The 20,900-nt window shown below is 37.2% G+C and overlaps 1 protein-coding gene across 1 annotated transcript in view; it reads left to right on the plus strand.

Annotated features, from left to right (window-relative positions):
- LOC145996355 (uncharacterized) overlaps window positions 1-20,900 on the plus strand; it is a 151,446-nt gene that overhangs the window by 102,878 nt on the left and 27,668 nt on the right. The window contains exons 24-29 of the mRNA XM_083132787.1: window positions 8,089-8,221; window positions 10,272-10,465; window positions 11,295-11,460; window positions 13,648-13,757; window positions 15,011-15,274; window positions 17,163-17,298. Of these exons, the coding sequence (XP_082988913.1) occupies window positions 8,089-8,221; window positions 10,272-10,465; window positions 11,295-11,460; window positions 13,648-13,757; window positions 15,011-15,274; window positions 17,163-17,298 (1,003 nt within the window). The remainder of the gene's footprint in view (window positions 1-8,088; window positions 8,222-10,271; window positions 10,466-11,294; window positions 11,461-13,647; window positions 13,758-15,010; window positions 15,275-17,162; window positions 17,299-20,900) is intronic.

Genomic DNA, 20,900 nt, shown 5'->3' on the forward strand with positions numbered 1-20,900 from the left:
TCGTATCATTTACGCCTGCGATTGTTTGTCGCTTCTTTCTCATTTTCTTGTTTTCCATGGAAAATACATTATAACTACCTTGGTTCTCTCTTTTCCTGTAAGCTAAAATTTTTGTGACAATCTTATGCTGGTATATTTTGTACCAGTGGGAGTGTATTTCATCGCATTTTAAGTAATTTGATTACTTTTTAATAAATTGAAGCCTTACAAAAAAAATATATTTTAAGCACTTTTGATATTAGAATTTGAGACCTGTTGTTCGAGCGTTATTCTTCTTATCTTAATGACCTGTTTCTTCCTGTGTATTCTCTTCTTCCTCTTCTTCCTCAACGTTTTCGTTCTCATCGCCAGATCAGTCATCCGGGGGAGGGGTAATACTCCTTTAGCCGTTGAATCACTATAGAATCAATAATGGCCTTGCCTTGTTTATTTTTGAACTGGATCCTGTATGTATTGGGATTTTCCTGTTCAAGGCTTGTCCCTGGTCCCTTAAAAAGTCCATTGAAGCACTTAGTGGTCCCGATTCTTTGATTAGCATCATATATCAATACTTTGTCTCCTGGTGCAAAGTGGATATTCTTTCTTTTCCGATCGTAGTACTTTTTGAGATTCTGGTGTCTCTTTTGTAAATTTTCGGCTGCTGCTGTTCTGACTTTTTCCAGTACTCGAAATCTAACTTCGTTTGCTACGTTCTGGCATGGACTGTTGTTATGTAAAGCCTGTTCCCATGGTAATCTTGATTTAAAGCCGTGCAACAAGTAGAATGAATAAAAACGCAAAGTTTTGATATTTTGTGACTTTATAGCTGTATACCATTGGCTGTAAGTAATCGGACCAGTTTGTGTGATTTGAGCTAACATAGTGCTTCATCATGCTTTGTAAAACACCATTATTTACTTCCTGTAGGCCTAATAAATTGTGCTGTGCAACAGGGGCGAACTTGACCTTTATTCCCAATTCTTCATTTAATTCCTGGAATAGTTTTGAGGTGAAACTAGAAACTCTGTCTGTGTAAAGTTCACTTAAGGTACCATAGCGTAGTATTATTTCGTCGTATAAAAATCCTGCTGCTGTACTATAGTGGGACCACAAGCAAAACAACCTGCGCAGGCTCGCAACTCCTGTGCACCATACTCCCGTGAGGAAGGGCAGGCAAGAGTGGACCATTCTTCCTTATGGCCCGAACTGAAGGGAAGAAGGGAATGCTGCACGGGGACTTTTCGTCCAAGGTTCTTTTCCTTGTGGTCGATCTATAGCTGAAGTATCGGCTACAGCCTTTGCTATCATCATGTCCCGAAGTCTGTGGCGGCGATAATATAATGGTGGTGTAATTCTCCCAATGCTGGAAAAGGTCCTGAGAAGTCTATTGCAATGTGCTGGAATAGCCTTTGTGGTGGAAATGTACATAATTCTCTATATGGAAATCCTGTGATTCGTTTATTTTGCTGACAAGTGATGCATTCTCTTATCTTCTTTTGGATGAATTGCTTCATATCCGGGAAATACACTCTTCCTAGAGCGATGCTGTATGTTTTGCTAAACCCTAAGTGAGCTCCTCCAATTGGCGAACTGTGCATGGTTTCGATGATTTGGCCTCGCAGCGATTTTGGGATACAAAAGAGCTTCTTTGTACTGCAACCTAGTCTGTGCTGTCTGTACAATAGTTCGTCTTCCAATAAATGAAGATAGACTTGTCTTTGAACTGAGAGGGGGGTTCGTACCCCTCCTCCCCATTTTCCTGGTCTTCCAAAACTTTGATAATTGGGCCGAAAAAGGAGTCCTCGTGCTGGTGTTTGGCCACATCTACAATGTCGTCCCAAAGTAGTAGGGTCCTGGGTTCGTGCAGCTGTCCTTCGGTGTCGTCATCCTCAGGGCTATTTCCACACTCTCGACTAAGTGGGCCAGCGATGTTCGAAATGACACCCTATCAAAAAGAAATGAAAAGATTTAAACGCATACAAAATTGCTGTCAATTCTTGTTCGATAACACTTAGGTTTTTCTTGCTATCGCTGAGTATTCTGCTGCAATAGCTAACTGGCTGGTATTCTCCTTGTGCATTGGGCTGGATGAGCACGCCACTGACCGCATGTGAACTAGCATTCGTAAAAACTTTGTTTTTTTTTCTTCTGACTGTAAGGATGTAGAACGGGAGCCAAAATTAATGCTTCTTTTAGTTGTTCAAAGGCGGATTGTTGTTCCGGGGCCCCAAATGAACTTTTAGCCTTTACTAACCATTTTTTTTAATGGCTTAGCGATGTCTGAAAAGTGTTTGATGTATTTCCTTACATATGAGCATAGTCCAAGGAACATTCTAATTTTCTTGGTAGTAGTTGGAATCCTGTAGTTTTTTATTGATGATACGAGGGACTTTCCGAAAGTAAGTTTCGTCATTTTTTTCACAGGGAAGCTTTATTACAAACAGAAGAATACAATATCATAACAAAATACAATCTGTTGGCTATTTTCCCACATAGTCGCCACCGACATTGATAGATTTGTCGTACCGTGAAATCAATTTCAAGAAACCCTCCTGGTAAAAATCGGTGCCCAGCGATTTAAGGAAGTTCTTCACAGCCTGTTGCACTTCTTCATTGCTTCCGAAGTGACGTCCCGATAGTGCTGACTTCAATGCAGGAAAAAGGTGGAAGTCTGATGGGACAAGATTGGGGCTGTAGGCTGAGGGATTCAATCTCTTCCATCCCAGACGATGAATGTGTTCTGCAGAGACCCTTGCTGTGTGGGGTCTTGCATTGTCGTCCAAGAACAAAACACCTCGACCCAAGAGCCCTGGTCTCTTACGTTGAATGGTGGACTTCAGTTTGCTTAGTGTGTTTCAATAGCGTGCCGCACTTCCATTTGTGATGTTTACAGCACACGTCTTTCTGCCCTACTGGTTTGCACGTTGGTCTGTTTCTTATCTCTATTCTTCGGTACTCTGCGCATGCACCATCGCTCCACTGCTCTCACTCCTCCCATCGTGAATTCAAGAAAGATTGTATTTTGTTATGGCAATGTGTTTTCTCACTTTGTAATACAGCTTCCTTGTGAAAAAATTACGAAACTTACTTTCGGAATGTCCCTCGTATTATATTATCTGAAATTCGATATCCCTGGTGGCCCACACTGTGGCCAAGCGCTACTACATCGCTGTAGGCAAAACTACATTTCTCATAATTGAGCTTTAAACCTGTCTTCTGTAAGCAAATATACATTTGTTCTAGAGTCGTCAGCATTTCTTCAAACGTGCTAGAAAATGTAAATATGTCATCTACATAAAAGGTGAAATTACTTGTATCTAGGCCGGATCACGTGAACTGAACACATCTTGTCATTGCCGATGATGACGTAACATGCCCCATGGGACAGAAGCTCATTACAAATTGACCTTTGGATGGTATAGTAAAAGCGGTATACTGCTTAGAATCGTCCGATAATGGTATCAGAAAATAGCCCGATTTTAAATCTGCCGTACAGTAATACAGTTTGCCGCCCATATTGTGAAGAATTTCAGAAATGTTCGGTATCGCTATGGCATCGACCACAAACCTTGCATTAAGAGCCCTAAGGTCCTGCACCATTCTATATTTACCATTCTTCTTAACAAGTATGATGGGAGAGTTAAAAGGTGACGTAGCTGGACTTATAACGCCATTTTCCAAAAGAGAGTGTATTTGTTCATTTATTTTTGAACGCAAATGTACTGGAATTGGGTATGATGGAACATTAAATTCAGAATCGTCTTTAAGTCTAATTTTATGGGTATAATGTGGGGCCTGTCCAATGTCCTGATCTGCCCATGCAAAAATATTTATGTACTTTTCTAATAATTTTAAAAGTTGCTCTTTCTGAGAAGGTTCTAGTGCTGGATTTATATCCAGTTTACTTATGTCCGGCACTGTACTGGGTTCAGTTCTGGATTCCTTAACTACATTAACCTGAGCACTTTCATAATTTCTATCCTCACTTGAATTGGGGCTTTCCCAATTTTCAGCTGTACCAATGCATGCCCCTTTTCTGATTATGACATTATAATTATTAGGATTCATGATCCAAACTAAAGGTGATTTTGTATTCATGACAGCTCTGGGCACTTATAACCCAGCTTTTGCCTGTAATTGCAAATCTGGTTGTATAAAGCTTAATTTTTTTGTCATTTAAATTTACAAGTTCTACTGGTACACACAAGTGAGTCCTGGGTTTGACTCTAATTTTCTTAAAAACGATTTATTCCGGCACTAGAGCAGTACTCATCAGATTCGCAACTTTTACAGACACATCGAAGATTTTCTTGTGTTCATTTCTAATTTGGTTTTGCGGAGGTGTTCCAAATCGTGAGCCGATTTTTGTTATAGTCTAATGTTGGTTTTTGGCCCCTAAAAAAATCATTGGCAGAGGCATGTTTAAAATTGTGATCATTTATAGAATAGGTGATGATAACAATTTCTTTAATGTGAGATGATTTGACACCCCCCGAATAGCTGTGTTAATTTTGAAGTGTTTCGCCTCTGGAGGTACACCCTTATCACTGGAAACACTGACTTCCGATCGACTGTCCACAAGAAATCTTCGATTCTGTCCACTTACGCATGCATTTATATGTATATATGTCTTGTTGGGGAAAAGTAGAGACCGTTATTTGTTTGCTATCGGCCACTACACATTGGTCTCTGTAATGTGTAGTTATGATTGGTTTAAATTGTCCCTATTTTGCAAACCTGTATCTTCTGTGCAATTTGGATAATTACACACCCTGCTGCGCTGCGTTTCACATCGCTCGCTCTGCTCTCCTCTGCCTTGCGGCGAAGAAGATGAAAATCCATGAGGATATTTTCCGTGCCAACACCCCTGTGTGCGTTGGTTGTAATATCTATCGCAATTTTCAAAGTTCGGCCTGTAATTTCTTGGTCCTCTATAGTAATTTGTTCTTCTGTATTAACCCGGTATGCCCCCCTGGTCATAGTTATTTCTCTGAAATTCACCTCTATTTGTACTTTCTCTATTATGGTTCTGGATTTCTGAATCAGTGCTAATTTGCTTTACCTGTTTTTCAATGACTTGATTTAGTTTTACAGTGAGGCTGGCCAATTGCACTTCTAGTCTGGTTTCTTGAAGCTGGACTACTGGGTTCGATGTTTTTTGTTTGCGTTGTTTTTAACTGCTCGACTTCATCTTGCAAGGACTTCACTCTTACATTCAAATCTAGATTAGCCTGTGTATATGCTGAATCGCAAGTTCCAGCACTCATCCCTTGAAATTTGATATACTGCTGTGGCATGCATGTTGCGGCATGCATGCATGCCGCCGGAAGGAAAAAATAAACTCTCCTTCTGTGCTTTGCACGCAATCTCTTGCAATTTACATTGCCTCATTAAATATTGTACCTTCTCGAATGCTTTTAAATCCGAGCAATTCGGGCACTGATCCATAACCCTTGTTATATGTTTCCCTTATGTAATCAGGTAACAAACTCTGACTTATGTGTTTTATCTGCTTATGCATTGGCATATTAGGATCTAATTTTACAAGCAAAAGTTGTTTGTCTCTAACATAATTAGAAACTGGCTCGTTCTCACGATGTAGTCTATATCTAATTTGCTCCTCTATTTGGAGTTTGTCTAACGACCCAGTGAATTGCTCGCGAAGTTTGGTCTTTAAAACCTCATAGGTGCTGTCTCGATTTCCCTGTACTTGAGACCAAATTTCATGCCATCTTAAAGCTGGTCCACCCAACAAAGCTGGTAACATTTCTAATTTCTTTACGTTATCCCAGCCACTTAAAATGGTTAGGCTCTCAAATTTGTCCAAAATTTAGAAATATCTTCCCCTACTACACCCTGAAATTGCATACTTTCTAGCATCATAGGGTGAACAAAGTGTGAAAGAGCCATGCTCCTAATTGGGTTTGTGGGTGAATTACGAGCTAAGGTTCCAGTCTCAGGGCTGATCCCGGGAGACACAATTGGGGATGAGTTATCTTTGTTATTGTTAAATTGCTGTTCAAAGAGCTTTGTGAGTGGTCTGGTATTTATTGAGCTGCGTTTGCTTATGGCCGTGGAGCTTGCGCTAGAACTGCTTTGATCTAAATTAAAATTTTCACTTCTTTCGGCCAATCTAATCATTTGGTTAAGAGTTTCATTAAGTTCATCCTCTGAGCTAGAACTCGACATTTTTCATAGCAAGAATAATTTTCCCTGACCTTTAGCATAAAAAAGCAACCTCTTGCTGCCTTATGAATTCACTATTTTAAATGCGTACGTAAACAGTTATTGATTTAACATTTTATCATAAGTTTCATCCTTTCTTGTCCTGATTAAGCATAAAAAAAATATGACTGATATCCTGCAAAAATGGTATGATGATTCTAGATTCTTAATTTTCATTTATTTCAAATTGAATGAAAATTCCAGCATCTCCATCCACGTAACGAACTGTGAGGTTCGTGGGATCAAACCAAGAATCTTAACCATTATGCTTGGGTGATGTAGTTTTCTCACTCATTCATCCTCACTGGTGAGCACTCGCTCTTGGCAGATAACTTAATGGTAATGGGCAAGAGGTTACTTTTCATACATGGAAATAGCACAACACTGAACATTTGGATTTATATCTTCAAGTTTAGATCAACATGGTTAGAGAAGGATATTACCTGTCTATTCAATGATGAATAGTTCCTCGGAGAAGACTCTTAGAATCGCGCTATACAAGCTTGCTCAAACTCCCTGATCTTTCTCGTTCCTCAATCCAAAGCAAAAGACCCCATGTCGCCCGCTACTCTCTAACTTATCCTTTCCTTTGACTCCCTGGTTATTGCTCCCTAATACCAGTTGATCAGCAACTTAATTCCAATCAACCAGGAGGATTAATTTAATACTGACATAGCATTCTTTGAATGCTTGAGAGAGTAACGGCCGACGAAGGAGGTTATTGCTTCTGGCTTGCTACATTTCTCGTATCAGGGGAACCTGTTACGATATCAACTGTTACTTACAACATGACCTCAAAGCTGCAACACCAATCAAGTGAGCTTCAAAACACCATTTTAGTCATTCTAAAGATGGCACCTCCTATACACAGTTGCACCAGTGAAGAGTTCTTGCCCTCTGCCAGCCTAAAATTTACATACATTTCTCGGCAAATTCAATTCAATATCTCTGTGCATGCTTACCACACCAACAAGTTTACTAATGGAGGAGAAAGTTCGATAATGGCCTTAATTCGCAGGCAGATGGGTGGAAAGGCCTTCGCAGTGGCTCATAAGTAGACCTCGGATTTTAGTTTTTTAACTTATTATTTTCTTTATAAGTATATAAGAAATAATAAGTTATGTCAGCGTTTTGTTAATAAACTCGACAACTGCTGAAGTTTTATAATTCCTAAAAAAAACATTTTGCTTGTTAGAACCTATTTTAGGTTTATGCACCTAAATCAAGCCTTTTTTGTAGGTTTTTATATATTTTTGAAGGTTTTACAGGATTTTTATGTCACACAGAGGCATTTGTTTTGATTGGTCACGAAAAAATTCAATGACGAACGTGTTTGAAACTATACCTAATGAGCATTTTTCAGGAATTTTGAACTATTTTAAGTTTTTTTGAACCTACTTCAGGAATTTTCGAACCTAACTTAGATGTTTAGGACCTATTTTAGGATTTTTAGAACCTATTTTAGGATTTTTCTAACTTATTTTAGGATTTTTTGAGCCTATTTTAGGAACCTAAAAGCACACTTTTTAGAACCTAAAAATCCAAGGTCTACTCATAAGTGACTGCACTTGGACCTCAAAGACGTATTCTTCTTAATGTAAACAGGCACTAACTCGAAGTTGAAAATAAATGTAGATCAGCAATAGGTCTGTGCTAAAATGCAGCAAACTAGTGCAACCCTACATACAGAAATCTACTATATGAGAAACGAAAATGAATTAAGGTTTTCATTTGACTCTCCCTTTTAATACTATACTAATATTCATGTTGCTTTGTGTGGTGTTTCCTGTTTGTTGGTTCTCAATTTCATATACTTATTAGCCCTTCCTGCTCTCTTTCCTTTTTGAAATTTATATCCGTTGTAAATTTTTTGAATTCTTGCAGAGAAATCATAATGTACTTTGAAAGCATGTGGATGTCTAAACGTGGAAGTGTTGTTGCAGATATCGTTAGTGTGATGCCTCGAATCATGCAAGAAGAATTGACATTCTATTTGTACGAGTCGTCTATAAGAAAGGTAAATAGGGACCGTGTACTATCATCTATAGTAAAATAAACAAAAGTGTGACATTTAACTAAAATTACAGTCATTCTAATACCAGAGAGACCATTTTCATTTTTGTTAGTTTTATCAAATTCAGATAAATATATGGTGTAAGAACTTGAAATATTTATAAATTTGATAACCTGGAATTTTATCTTGGTACAGGTGTCACCCAGATTGCAAACATGGTTATGTATTTGCAAAATTTGTTTGAGACATTCTAGAAATAAGATAGAAGGTTACACCTTTACAGTAACATTGGTATTGTTAAGTGGCTTCTAATTTAGGTCCTAGCAGCCTTTTTTTTTTAGAAATTGTGGATTAGATGGGATATTTCTATGTATTGTATGATAAGAGGTTCTTGTAGTTCATCAAGGGAGCTGTCTCACTGACTGAGTGAGTTTATATTGGTTCGCAAAGCTTGCCATTGAAGGTTCCAAATGTGAACTGTGGCCTGGACAAGTTCTTTCTTTGTGTGTGCCCCTTCATCAGTTTCTTCTAAACATTCATCCCCATTGGTGCGATTAGCCTAAAGATATAGGCATCAGTATGCGTAAGTGACCAAATTTGCTTTTTTCCCACATGAAACAAATCTAACCTCTCGCCTTCATCAATAACTAGGCAAGAGATACTCTGCGAGAGCATGTGTAAATTGTTGTGTGGAAATCCTCAGTGATAAAGTAACGGGGCCTCCCCGATGGCATAGTTGTAACTTCATTGTCTTGTAATAAAGTGGTCCCATATTTGATACCCGGTGGAGGCACATAGTGGTTTGGATCTCACTTTAAACTGTAGGTCCAATCCCGATAAAGTGGACTTAAAATAAAAATTCAAACAAACCATAACAAAGTAGCACAAATGTGCTGAGTGCATTGTGCATCGAAAGTTAATTATGATGTTTTAGATATTTAAGTAGAATTTTAAATATTATGATACAATACACCTATTTTCTACCTTCCTTGTAAAATTATGATGGTATCTCAAATATATGTATTTTAGGTGCAACCGCCTCAGCAGATGGTTCTCCCTCCACCTTCTATCCAAAATTGTTTTGCATGACTGCATTCAATTCATCTCAATGAAAGAATGTAGATTTCCAATTTCCTCCCTATTCATTGCTCTTCTTCTTACACATGTTACATCATAAATATGTTCTTTGATGGGACATTTCAGGAGAACATATGTTCACTTTATCAGTCATTTATTTGTAGTGATCAATGTTAAATATTGTGTTTCAATGGTTGGAACCACTGCAAATCAGAAAAGAATGCTACAAAATAAGTAATAGTGTAAATAAGAATTATTCAGAACTTGTTGGATTAGTCAACAGTGTCCAAGAAGCACCTCTTTGATGGCACAGTGGTAGCTTCGTCACCTTGTAATCAAGGGGTCCCAGGTTCGATTCCAGGTGGAGGCACATAGTGGTTTGGATCCCACTTTAAACTGTAGATCCAGCCTAGATTCGGCTTACTGTGTATAAAGTGGACTTAAAACACCACTTCAATCAAAAATAGTGTCAAAAAAGTGAATAAATAGCAAGAATACAAATTCATGAAAACAAAGGGGATATTTCAACATACCCACACAGGGCAACCCACTTTTTCTTAAATATACCAGGCAGCATGCAGTTTAAGAATATAGCTAGGTGCACTGCAAGCATTAATGGGGGTGTAAATTCCTGAAAACAAGGCACTCAAGTGTCAATCTCACTTCCGCTTCGTACACTCTGAACTGCATTTTGCAGGCTAACGAGTCTTTGGTATCTGGACTCTCAGCCAGTATAATCAATGTGGTGCTTGTGCTGTGTCCTGTCACGTTAATTCATGATTTTCCTACAATGTACATTCCATCTTCTAGATCCCAATACACCAAAATGTTATAAGGCAAAAGGAGCAGAAAAGCAAGTCAAATAAATCGGTTAATTCATGAGAAATGCAGTTGCCAACCACAAGAACATTTTATGCTGACTGTACAACATTTATTGTAGCTGTCCACTATTATTTAACATTTTATATTGTTGCAGGTACCTTTCTTTGCAGATGCAAGTGAACCTTTTATGCGTTTGGTTGCAAGTCAGTGCAAGGAAAAATTTTATGTGAAGGATTGTATTATAGCTAAATGCAACGATATTCAGTGTTCACTGTACGTAGTGGATCAGGGGCAAGTTGATGTCATAGCAGCAGATGGAAAATATATGTGCACTTTAACACATGGGAGGTAAAGATAATTTAAGATAATATCATAGTTACGTAGCAGTGGACTAATGTGGCATTTTTGGCACTACTGATTGGATATAAAATTATTAGAGTTGAGCTGATACCTAAGCCCATTGGTCGATACCAGTGGTATTATCAAAAAGTATGAAAGGAAATGTAATTACTGATACCATCCGATTCTTCTGCAGTCTTAGGTATCTTGTGGGATCTACAAAATGTTACGTGACACTTTCGCAGAGTTTAAATACCCTGAACATTATGCAAACTGCATAACTTTCATTAATTTACATCAGTATTATGTGGAAAGATTTTATTTAGTGACTTAAGTAACTTCTATTTTAATATTCTGATTATCTTATATGAGAATATGAATATTTTAATGTAAAACTGGCAGATTCATATTGTATAGTTGCAATGGAATACTTGCATATTAAAGTTTATGTATATTTTAGACATTTTTAAATTCTTACAGTGCTTAAGTATCAGTGTCAGTGGGAATCTGTATGATTATTGGCATCAGTGGCAGTAACGTCACTCTCATCTTGTACCCATTAAAATGAGAGCAACCTTAGTTCTCAAAAGCTTGTAACCCCTGCCAGATCTCATCTGGGCGATAGCCTGAGAGAATCGTTTCACCGTGATTTCCTGTTTACCAATTGCTATGAACATTACATAGTAAAATTATTATTAACACTAGGAAAATACTGAAAATAGAACTTCCTCAGAGTCCAATGCATATTAAAAAGAAACCATCCAGAATTCCTACCCAATATTTGGAATGCTACTGATAGTTTGGAAATATTTGTTAAATATTAATTTCTTCCTTACAGTCTCATAGGAAACATCCATGCAGAAAGTACTTCAAGACGAGGGGTGACGTTAAAAGCAAGGTCTCATTGCATATTGCTAGAGATGCCAGATAAGGTATACACCCAAGTATTCAAGTATGATCCCCATGTGAGGTTGCTATTTAAAAGCCATTCTCCATTGTCTTGTGTAAGTATGTTGAAGTATGATTCTGTTAAAATTAGGTCTGAATTAATCACTTGTACATTTTGTAGTTCAGGCACCCTGGGAAAATATGTAAAATATGAAATTTTCAATAATTCAGTACCAATATTATGTGACAAAATGGGATTTTGTGATTAAATAACAGGGGTTTTAAGTTTCCAATTGTTCGTTATGTGAATGCATGAATATTTTGAAGTAAGAGATGGGACATTTTAATGGTAATGGCTCTTATCGTGGGAAGTCTGTCTATGCATTTATGAATCTTGCCATCAATCACAAGCCGCCCCCCTTGGTGGAGTGGTTAGCACATCGTGCTACGACCCCAGGGGTCCCGGGTTTGAATCCCAGCCTGGGCATGTATGTTTGTGAGTGTCCATTCATCAATCTCATCATATTATCACTCATCCCCATCTTCGCAAATTAGCCAAAAGTGGCACAAAAAGCGAAGTAAAATAAACCAAATAAAAAAATCCAAAACCAATCACAAGACACCGCTGCTCCTGTGTCACTTTCCTCAATGTGCACCTCTCTGATCACTTCCTTTCCTTTTGTCATCTCAAAATACATCCAACTTATTTAATTTCAGCCACGTTAACCCTGAGAGTGAGCAGAGATTCTATTCAAGAATCTCGTATGGCAGAGTGGTTAGCAAAGCATGCTACGATGCCAGGGGTCCCAGGTTTGAATCCCATCCTGGTCATGGGTGTTCTTTGCGAGTGTCCCTTCATCAATTTCATCATATCACAATTAGTCAGAAGTGGCAGAAAAGTGCATTAAAAGAAACTGAATCAATCAAAATCTTCCAAGGGCCTCCCCCATGGCGCAGTGGTAGCGTCATTACCTTGTAATCGAGGGGTCCCGGCTTCGATACCCGGTGGAGGCACAAGTGGTTCGGATCCCACTTTAAACTGTAGGTCCAGTCCCGATTAGCCTCACTGTGCATAAAGTGGACTTAAAACACCAACTCAAAATCTTCAAGAATCTCCTTATCATTTGCATATTGTGAGAATTGTACCTGTATAGACCCATATTTTTTACTGATCCTATACAAGGGGAGGCCAAAACGTTCTTACCCTCACTATGCTCCAAATTCCTAAGGAGCTGAAATGTCATCCACTGATTCTTCCTTCTTCACATATCCACCTTCTATGGTTGCACACTTCTACAGAACAGTTGTGTAATACCAGCTTTGTAGAAGTTTGCAGAATTGATGGAAAAACATTTTCTACTTCAGTAATGACCTCACTATTATCTTTTAGATGTCTTCCCTGTAAGTGGTTCTTCAATTTTGGAAAGAGGTAGAAATCAGGAAGTGGAATGTCAGGTGAATATGGTGGATGGTGCAAAGGTTCATAACCGCAACTGAGAACAGGAGTGACTGTGTGCAGCATGGTGTGCACGTGCAGCAACACACCTTTTGATAGCAAACTTCATCTTTTTCCTTGAAGCATTCTGTAACTTTTGAAGCAAGTCCCTGTAGTATGCTGCTGTTATCACAACCCCTTTTTGTAAGTAATCAGTCAATATCACACCAATGTGGTCCCAAAACACAGACAACATGACCTTGATGGATGACTTTTAGCCTTTTTGGTAGTGGATGATGAAGAATGGGTCGATGTTTTGCTCATTTCTTTAGTTTCAGGATCAAACAGATATATCCAGTTTCATCTATGGTCTCCCTCCTATTTGTTTACATAGTATATAAGTAGGTTGTTAATTTTTAATGATTTGATAGAAAAAATTCTCCCCCCCCTTTGCCCAACTGATGCATGTGCTTATGAAACATATAATAAGATTATTTTAGTGTTTTAATTCTTTATATTATTTGAAGATGCAATAAGGATATCAGAACTACAGTGTATGATAGGACCATGACTTCTGAAATGTTACGTTCATAAAAAAAAGCGTTTGCATGACAACAATAAACATGTTATATAAGTTTTGACTACACATTGATATTATAATACAAATTAATATAAAATATACCAGAATGAAAGCTACATTAGATGTAATTCCCCAGATATACGAGCATATTTTACTGCAGCCATAATAATTAGCAGTAACAACAGGAATTAAAGGATTTAGATGAATTGCTATGAAGGAAGTTATTAGAAATTATCTCTGTGTGCCTAGATATTTATTTATTACAATTTAATAATTGAATAATTACAGGATTACATTCAGTCTGAGGAGTCATCGTACATAACAGAAACAGAACTTGATGTGGTTTCATCCAGTGATTTTGAGCTTCAGTTAACACATTTTCAATATGCAGTAGAGAGGTATAGTATCTCATTTAGTTATATATATCTGTAATAATAATAATAATAATAATAATAATAATAATAAAAACTACATGATGCTATCACTGGATTAATTTTCTGCATAAACTACATATTTGTAACAATAGTGCTTCTGTGTGTTAACTGAATTTCAGAAGAGATCTCTTGTGTATTGAACTATGTTGTGAAGATGAAGATAGGGCTCCATGCATTCTTGATCTTTGTCATAACAGAAGGGGTGTGATCAGCACAATATTTGAGATCACACAACCTAGGAATCAAACCCGTGTTTTCTGCATATCAGTCACATCCTCTACCAATTGGACTACTGAAGCTCTGCCAATTTATCAGCATTGGTAAAACTTTAGTAGCTTTAGCTTATGGTACTAGAAGATGACTTGATAGCTCTGTGATAGGGTATTTACATTTGGAGTAAATTGTCAAATAACATTTCAGTAAGTTACAATATTATATTTGAAAAAAAGTTTCATTCTGTGATAATGTTTCAGGGTGTCGACCAGTCTGGGAATCCTGGAAAAGTCAGGAATTTACTTTTTCCGGAAAAGTCACAGTAACTGTTTTTCTTTTTAAAAAAATGTAGTAGTGCATTAGAAGGTTTTTGAACAAAGAAGGATAGGACAACCAAGAAATTTTTAATTTGTTGTGGATAAACTATACTTCAGTTTGGTATACTGAGTATTGCCGGTAGTTACAGTAGAAATTTTGTATTAAGTACTCCAGGAAAAGGAGCCATGTTTTGAATTAATAGAAATTACTACTTTAAGTGGCTATTGGGATTTGACACTTTCTTCTTGCAATTTTTGGGTTGTGTAGGTTTAAGACATATATTACAAAATTTTACTACAATTTTATTATTTTTTATTGTTATTTTTTGTATAAAAAATAGAATCTTCATTAACCTAAGTCCATATGTTAAAGCTCATCCCTGACTCATATCAAACAGTCAATTTCTGTTAAGTTTACCTTCTCATTATTACTTATAACAAGTGAATATTCTAATAACTTGGTTAAGTGGGGTTCTAATGGTGTTGCTCCGTTAAAATATAGTGACATTCTTGCACACATGTTTAAATACAAAATTTGTCCTAATGAATTTGTCCAGAAAAGTCAGGGAATTTTGTTATGAAATGGTAGACACCCTGAGTTTATGATGGTTTTTGCATTTGCGGGAAAGTAGTGAAGGAGAACCTGTTCGTTTTATGTACATTTATGAGGTTTTTCTAATCTTTCAGGATTAGGAAAGTCTATTATTGGGTATGCAACCATCAGAGCAGAGCATTCAAAGTATGGAGTTTCATAAGTGATCTCTTTCTTGCATATATAAGTACAGTTATTTTCATGGCACACCCAGCATTCAGAACTAGTGAGTTTGAATACTATTCAGTTGCATACATAATAGACAGTATGTATTTACTAAAAATTTATGTTTCACTTCGAACTTCATATGAAGATGAGAGTGGGGAAGTTATCACTGATATTAGGAAAATCCGCCATAGGTAAGTTTTTGAGAATTTGCAACGCTCAATTTTGGTATAGCTTAATCAGATACCCATACTCTTGTATTCCCACCAATACCAATGCTTGAAAATCGTAACAATTAAAAATTGTTCAAAATATTGATTAATATTAGTGGGTGAATATTCAGTTCCAATTTTAAGTATTTTAAGCATCCATTTACTAGAGATGTACTTCAAAATATTCAAGAATTATGTCAGATTATTAAAATACATGGTATGTAATAACTAGATGCATGCATGTTTCATTTTTGACGAAAACACAAAATGTGAAATAACACATTGTAACGTTAATTTTGAATGTTTCTGAAAGGTGTGAGGCACATTTTCCTACCCTGTTTTGTCACGAAATGATGCGAAATGAACTGTAAAATGCGAAATAGACTCTTAAACACGAAATTTAGAGTTTATTTACAGACGCGACACTTTCTGAAGTTTGAATTATCCTGTGAGTTATGCAATTCACGGAAAATTGATTAATTCTGCTGTAAATATTTGAGAAACAAGAATGGACCCTTAATACAGGAATAAACGTAATACTGTACTCTGGTAACTACATAAATGTGCTATTAGAAGAGTTATGTTTATTTTGTAATAAGCGCAGTTTTTAAATCAAATTTAGGATTATGTTCACAATTTTAAAACCAAAATGTCGTTTTTATATACCGCTTTTGGTCAGATTTTTCACCCCTATAACACTGAAATTGTATTATACTTACTGCTTTTGAACCCAAAATTGACTCTGGTTTTGTACCGAAATTTTGCTTTTTTTATTTACCAAAAATATGTGCCTCTAGCAGTGGCGGCGATTGGGTTCCTAAACTGGGGGGAGGGGGGAAACAGTTTACTTTCCCTTGATACACAAGGTCTAGCATAGTGTGAAAGTAAAGTGGCAAAAAGTGGAGGGCAACTGCCTCCTCCCCCAATTGCTGCCACTGGCCTCTAGTAATAACAAACTACAGCTTTTCACATAATATTGGTGAGAAATTATTAGGAATTTCAAAATTTGCATAACTTCTAGGATAAGTAGAGACTGTGAAAGCACCTTGCAGCATTTTTGCAGGGCTCGAAAAGTATGGACCAGTATCTGTAAATAAAATTGAACCCATACTTGCTGATAAGGATGGGACAGATTAATCGATACTCTATTGGTTGATATAGGGATATCGGTAAAATTACCAATCCAATATATCTATAAATATCTTGTAGTTCAAAATTTGCCATTTTGTTATAATTTTTATGGATAATCTTCATGCCCTACTTTTTTAAAAAGTAAAAAAAAGGGAAAAGTGTACCCCTGTGCTTAACACCATGCCATGAAGGCGTATAGGGGGTGTTGGGGGTAATGCCCCATGTCTAAATATGCAACTTCTTTTGCCACAGTCCCTTGGAAACACATTTATTCAGAAGGTCAATGAACCATTCAGGCTCTTCAAGGATCATTTGGAATTGTATATCGTATCGGTAGAATATCAGTTATCTGTATCGGTGAAAGTTTTTATATCGGCCCATCCCTACTTTCTGATATTGGTTGAAACTTTGGTATTCGTATCGGCTAAGCCCTAGTGAGGATATCACTAGTAGTGGGTAGCATTTTGGAACATTGAGCACTACCAATCTTAGGCAGTTCAGAATTGGCAACACTTAAGATTTTTTTTGTCGTTTACTTTCTTTAGGACTGACCCGAAACTGATAGCAATGCTCTTACATATTCCATATGCCGATACTGGGAAACTGAACTATTTTAAAATGGTTCAGAATGTGTATTTGTAAATTTTAATACACAGGTTTTAATTGTAACCATGTCCTATCAATCTATCAGAGTTTTGATACATAATTTTGTGTGTACTTTGTTTGTTTCTCATGATAGATACATCAAGGACCCAACAGGATTTGCAGTGGACCTTCTGTCTGTGCTGCCTTTTGAAGGCTTGGCCCCGTTGTTTCCGAGGAAATTGATGATGTCGTTAGCTGCCATGTTAATGAGCAATCGGTTAATTCGCGTTGTAAGTGCATTATCTCCAAACAAAAGTTCATATTGTTCATAGATCTAGATTTATTATTGGAATTCCCTCTGGGGTAAACACACATTTTTTCCCCTCATTAAATTCACAGGCATGGATTTAATGGGTGGGGTGTTGGTATATATGGGCAGGAGTAGAAAAATACGGGATGCCCAGTTGCCATGGTAACAGAAAATTTTCACTTGGCAACTGAATTTTTACATTAAGTTAAAAAAATAATATATTTTTAATAATTAGAGTTTGCTTACGGAAATTTTCATTTTTTTTAATTAACAAGTACAGTATGTGTTTTTTAATGTTAGTGTGTTTTCTGTATATCATGTATCATTAAATCCATATATCATGTATCATTAAATCCAAATAATTAACATGCCATTTAGGAAGGTTACTTTTAATCCAGTCATGTTTTTAAGATCACGTGTCGTAGCTTATCTTAGTTAGTCCATGGCTTTCTTTGCCCGTATTTGAAAAAAAGAAAAAGACTTGGTGCTGAGACAAAAGGGCTGGTGCCTGAATTACAGGGCCGGTGGAAGGGGGCCAAACTGTGCCACCGCCCAGAGTGGCAAATTTTCAGGGTGGCAAAATTTGAAAGAAATAAAATGAAACCTATTGAAAACTTGAAAGTTATATTAAATATATAATGTAATATAATATAATATAACTTGGAAGTTAATATATGCCAACCCACCATTTTGAAGGAACATATCAGTAGTATCACTATAAAACCACTCAGTGCCACAAATTGGGAAAACAGATTCCACGTAATGTAATGAGCAAATATCTTCAAAACATTAATCTACGATGTGTTAGATGATTTCTTGCAAACATATCAGCGCTTTGAAAAAAGCATGAGTGATGAAAAATTTCAAAGTTTCTTAGACGCCACTTGGCAGCCTGGTAGGGCCTTCCTCCCTCCATTCGTGGAGGTGTCTGCGGTTGAAGAGAAAGAATTGGCATCAAATTTAGATATAGATGATCCAAAGATAGGAAACACTGTACAGGGCCGAAATCGAAAGAAGCAGTAGTTTCCGTATGATGTAACTGCTGATCCACAAAACCAGTACAAAGTTGATTTTTATTACCAGGTCCTAGACGATTATTTTAGCTCTAAGAGAAAGATTTGAGCAGCTTAAACATCATACTGATTTTATGCATTAAATAGCATTATACGGATGAGAATATTACATGCAAAGGTAAAGGTAAAGTTCCCTGTGCATATAGCACCATGTCATGAAGTTACATTTAGGGGGTGATGTGATCAGCACCACTCTCCAGCCACCTATACCTATACCTCCCAGGGTTGCCCACAGGTAATTAATTTGAGGCTGGGTGAACCCCAGAGCTACTTTATGTGGGGACAAAGCAGGAAAGAATTCAGACCTTACATCACCCATGCGGGAGATCCGGGAATATTACATTATAAAGATCCAATCATATATCACATACCTACAACGGTAAACATATGAAGTCAAGCCTTCATCTTTCCTAATACTTGTTCATACATTTAAGAGAGAGAGAGTTTTCATAAAAATATAATAATATAAAATTAGTGTCGCTTTTTTCAAAATTTCACTGTGGTCGAGCGAGATATCGTTTTGTGCTTAATAATAATATTGAAATAGTGTAACAAGTCTCATTATTTATTTTATAGTTTGATGTTTTACTTAGAAATATATTTATTTTTCAATTTCCCGTTGCTGGGTAATGACAGTTGAAAGGGAGAGGCGTCTGCCGCCACCACCAATCGCGGCAAAATGACTAGCGCCGGCCCTGCTGAATTATTTTTAGTTTTGTCTACCTCTGTATATGGGTACCCTATATCATAGTCGGAAGGCACTTTTTGTCCCCTAATTTCATCCAAAGGAGCAGATATAATATATATTTACATGTATAGAATATTGTTTTATCAATCTTGTCTCCCTGAAATTCTTTGGAAGTTGGTACTACTTCTAAAAGGTAAAGGTAAAGTGCTCCCCTGTGCTTAGCACCACACCATGAAACTATATGTACATCATTTGTCATAAATTTAGAGTGCAAATTGTCTAGTTATGAATCTAGTAGGAAGGTTCAGATGCTCTGCCAGTCTTATTGCACACAATAAACAATGATCCTGGCCCAATATTATATTCTATGCGAAAATTCGATTTAAGAAATATATAGTGGGTCAGTTATGACACAAATCAAACTGGAAATTATTTGAGGCGAGCACTGAATAGAAAGGCCCACTCTTGTTTACTGCTGGTGAACTTAGAAGATGCATCAACAGAGTTAGCTGTATTTCACGAGTCTGGACACCGCAAATAGTTTCAGGATTCAAGTGTTTATTTTTGTCATTATAAGTTTTTAATGTGAGCAGATGATCTAGTGGATTCCTAGTATTATGATGATGTCTGCAATAATAAGCAGAAAGATACTGGCTTAGCCAGAGGGGCCTGGGCTACTTGAAATGTTGGTTCTATCAGAAATGCCAAGTTAACTTACTGACTCACAGTTGGCCATCAATAGGGGAAAAGACACTCATCTTGTTGTGGTATACTATATGTACATCATTTGTCATAAATTTAGAGTGCAAAATTGTCTAGTTATGAATCTAGTAGGAAGGTTCAGATGCTCTGCCAGTCTTATTGCACACAATAAACAATGAAGCTTGTAATTCATGAACTTGTCCGTTAATACTAATTTTAGGTGTGGTATTTAAAATGTAACTTCCCACCTAATACAAAGGCTGTAGCAGAGAAGGTGAGACAGATTTTTTCCTGGCTTGGCAACACTGCCTATGGTTTCGACACCAGTCGTGTTGTGTAGGATGACTCATTCTGTTTCCGTAGCAAGTTGTCACATGTTGCGAAACCACTTTAGTGAGCAACTGTGTTGATTTACATGGAACGTGTTTCGTTTATTCCTCCAGGTTTTTGTATATAACATTGCTTTTCGCGATGAGTATTCAAGATGAACAGCAACATGCCATAAAATTTTGTTGGCGTTTAGGGAAAAGTGCTGCGGAAACATATGCAATGTTTCAACAGGCATATGCCGATCAAGACAGACTGAGTAGAGCCACAGTATTACCAAGGAGTCATTGAGACTCTGCGCCAGCACGTAGCAAAAAAAGAGACCGCATTTGAAGAACTCCTTCATATTGCACCACAATAACGCACGCCCGCATACCGCACGGGCTTTTCAGGATTACGCGACGAACAGAAAAATTGAAATTTTCCCACATCCAGCATACAGCCCGGACCTTGCAGCCTGCGACTTTTGGCTATTTCCACTTTTAAAGGCCGCTTTACGTGTCGTCATTTCATGATGAACAAAGAAGTGATCACCGCAGCGCAAATTTTCTTCAGTTTGTTACCTGACGGTGAATTTTCAAAGACATTCACAAAGTGGCAGGAGCATATGGACGCTTGCTTAGCTGTCAATGGTGCCTATTTTGAAAAAGATGTACGTCTACTCGATATGGCTGATTCTGAATAAAAATTTTGTGGTTTGTAATTTTTTTTTTGTTTCATTTTCATGATTCTTGGAGGGGTCCATGTACATGCTTGTCTTTTAACTGCTACACAGTCAAGACTTTTTGACCT

The sequence above is a fragment of the Lepisma saccharinum genome, chromosome 1 (assembly GCF_977018435.1).
Source record: "Lepisma saccharinum chromosome 1, izLepSacc3.1, whole genome shotgun sequence".
NCBI lineage: Eukaryota > Metazoa > Arthropoda > Insecta > Zygentoma > Lepismatidae > Lepisma > Lepisma saccharinum.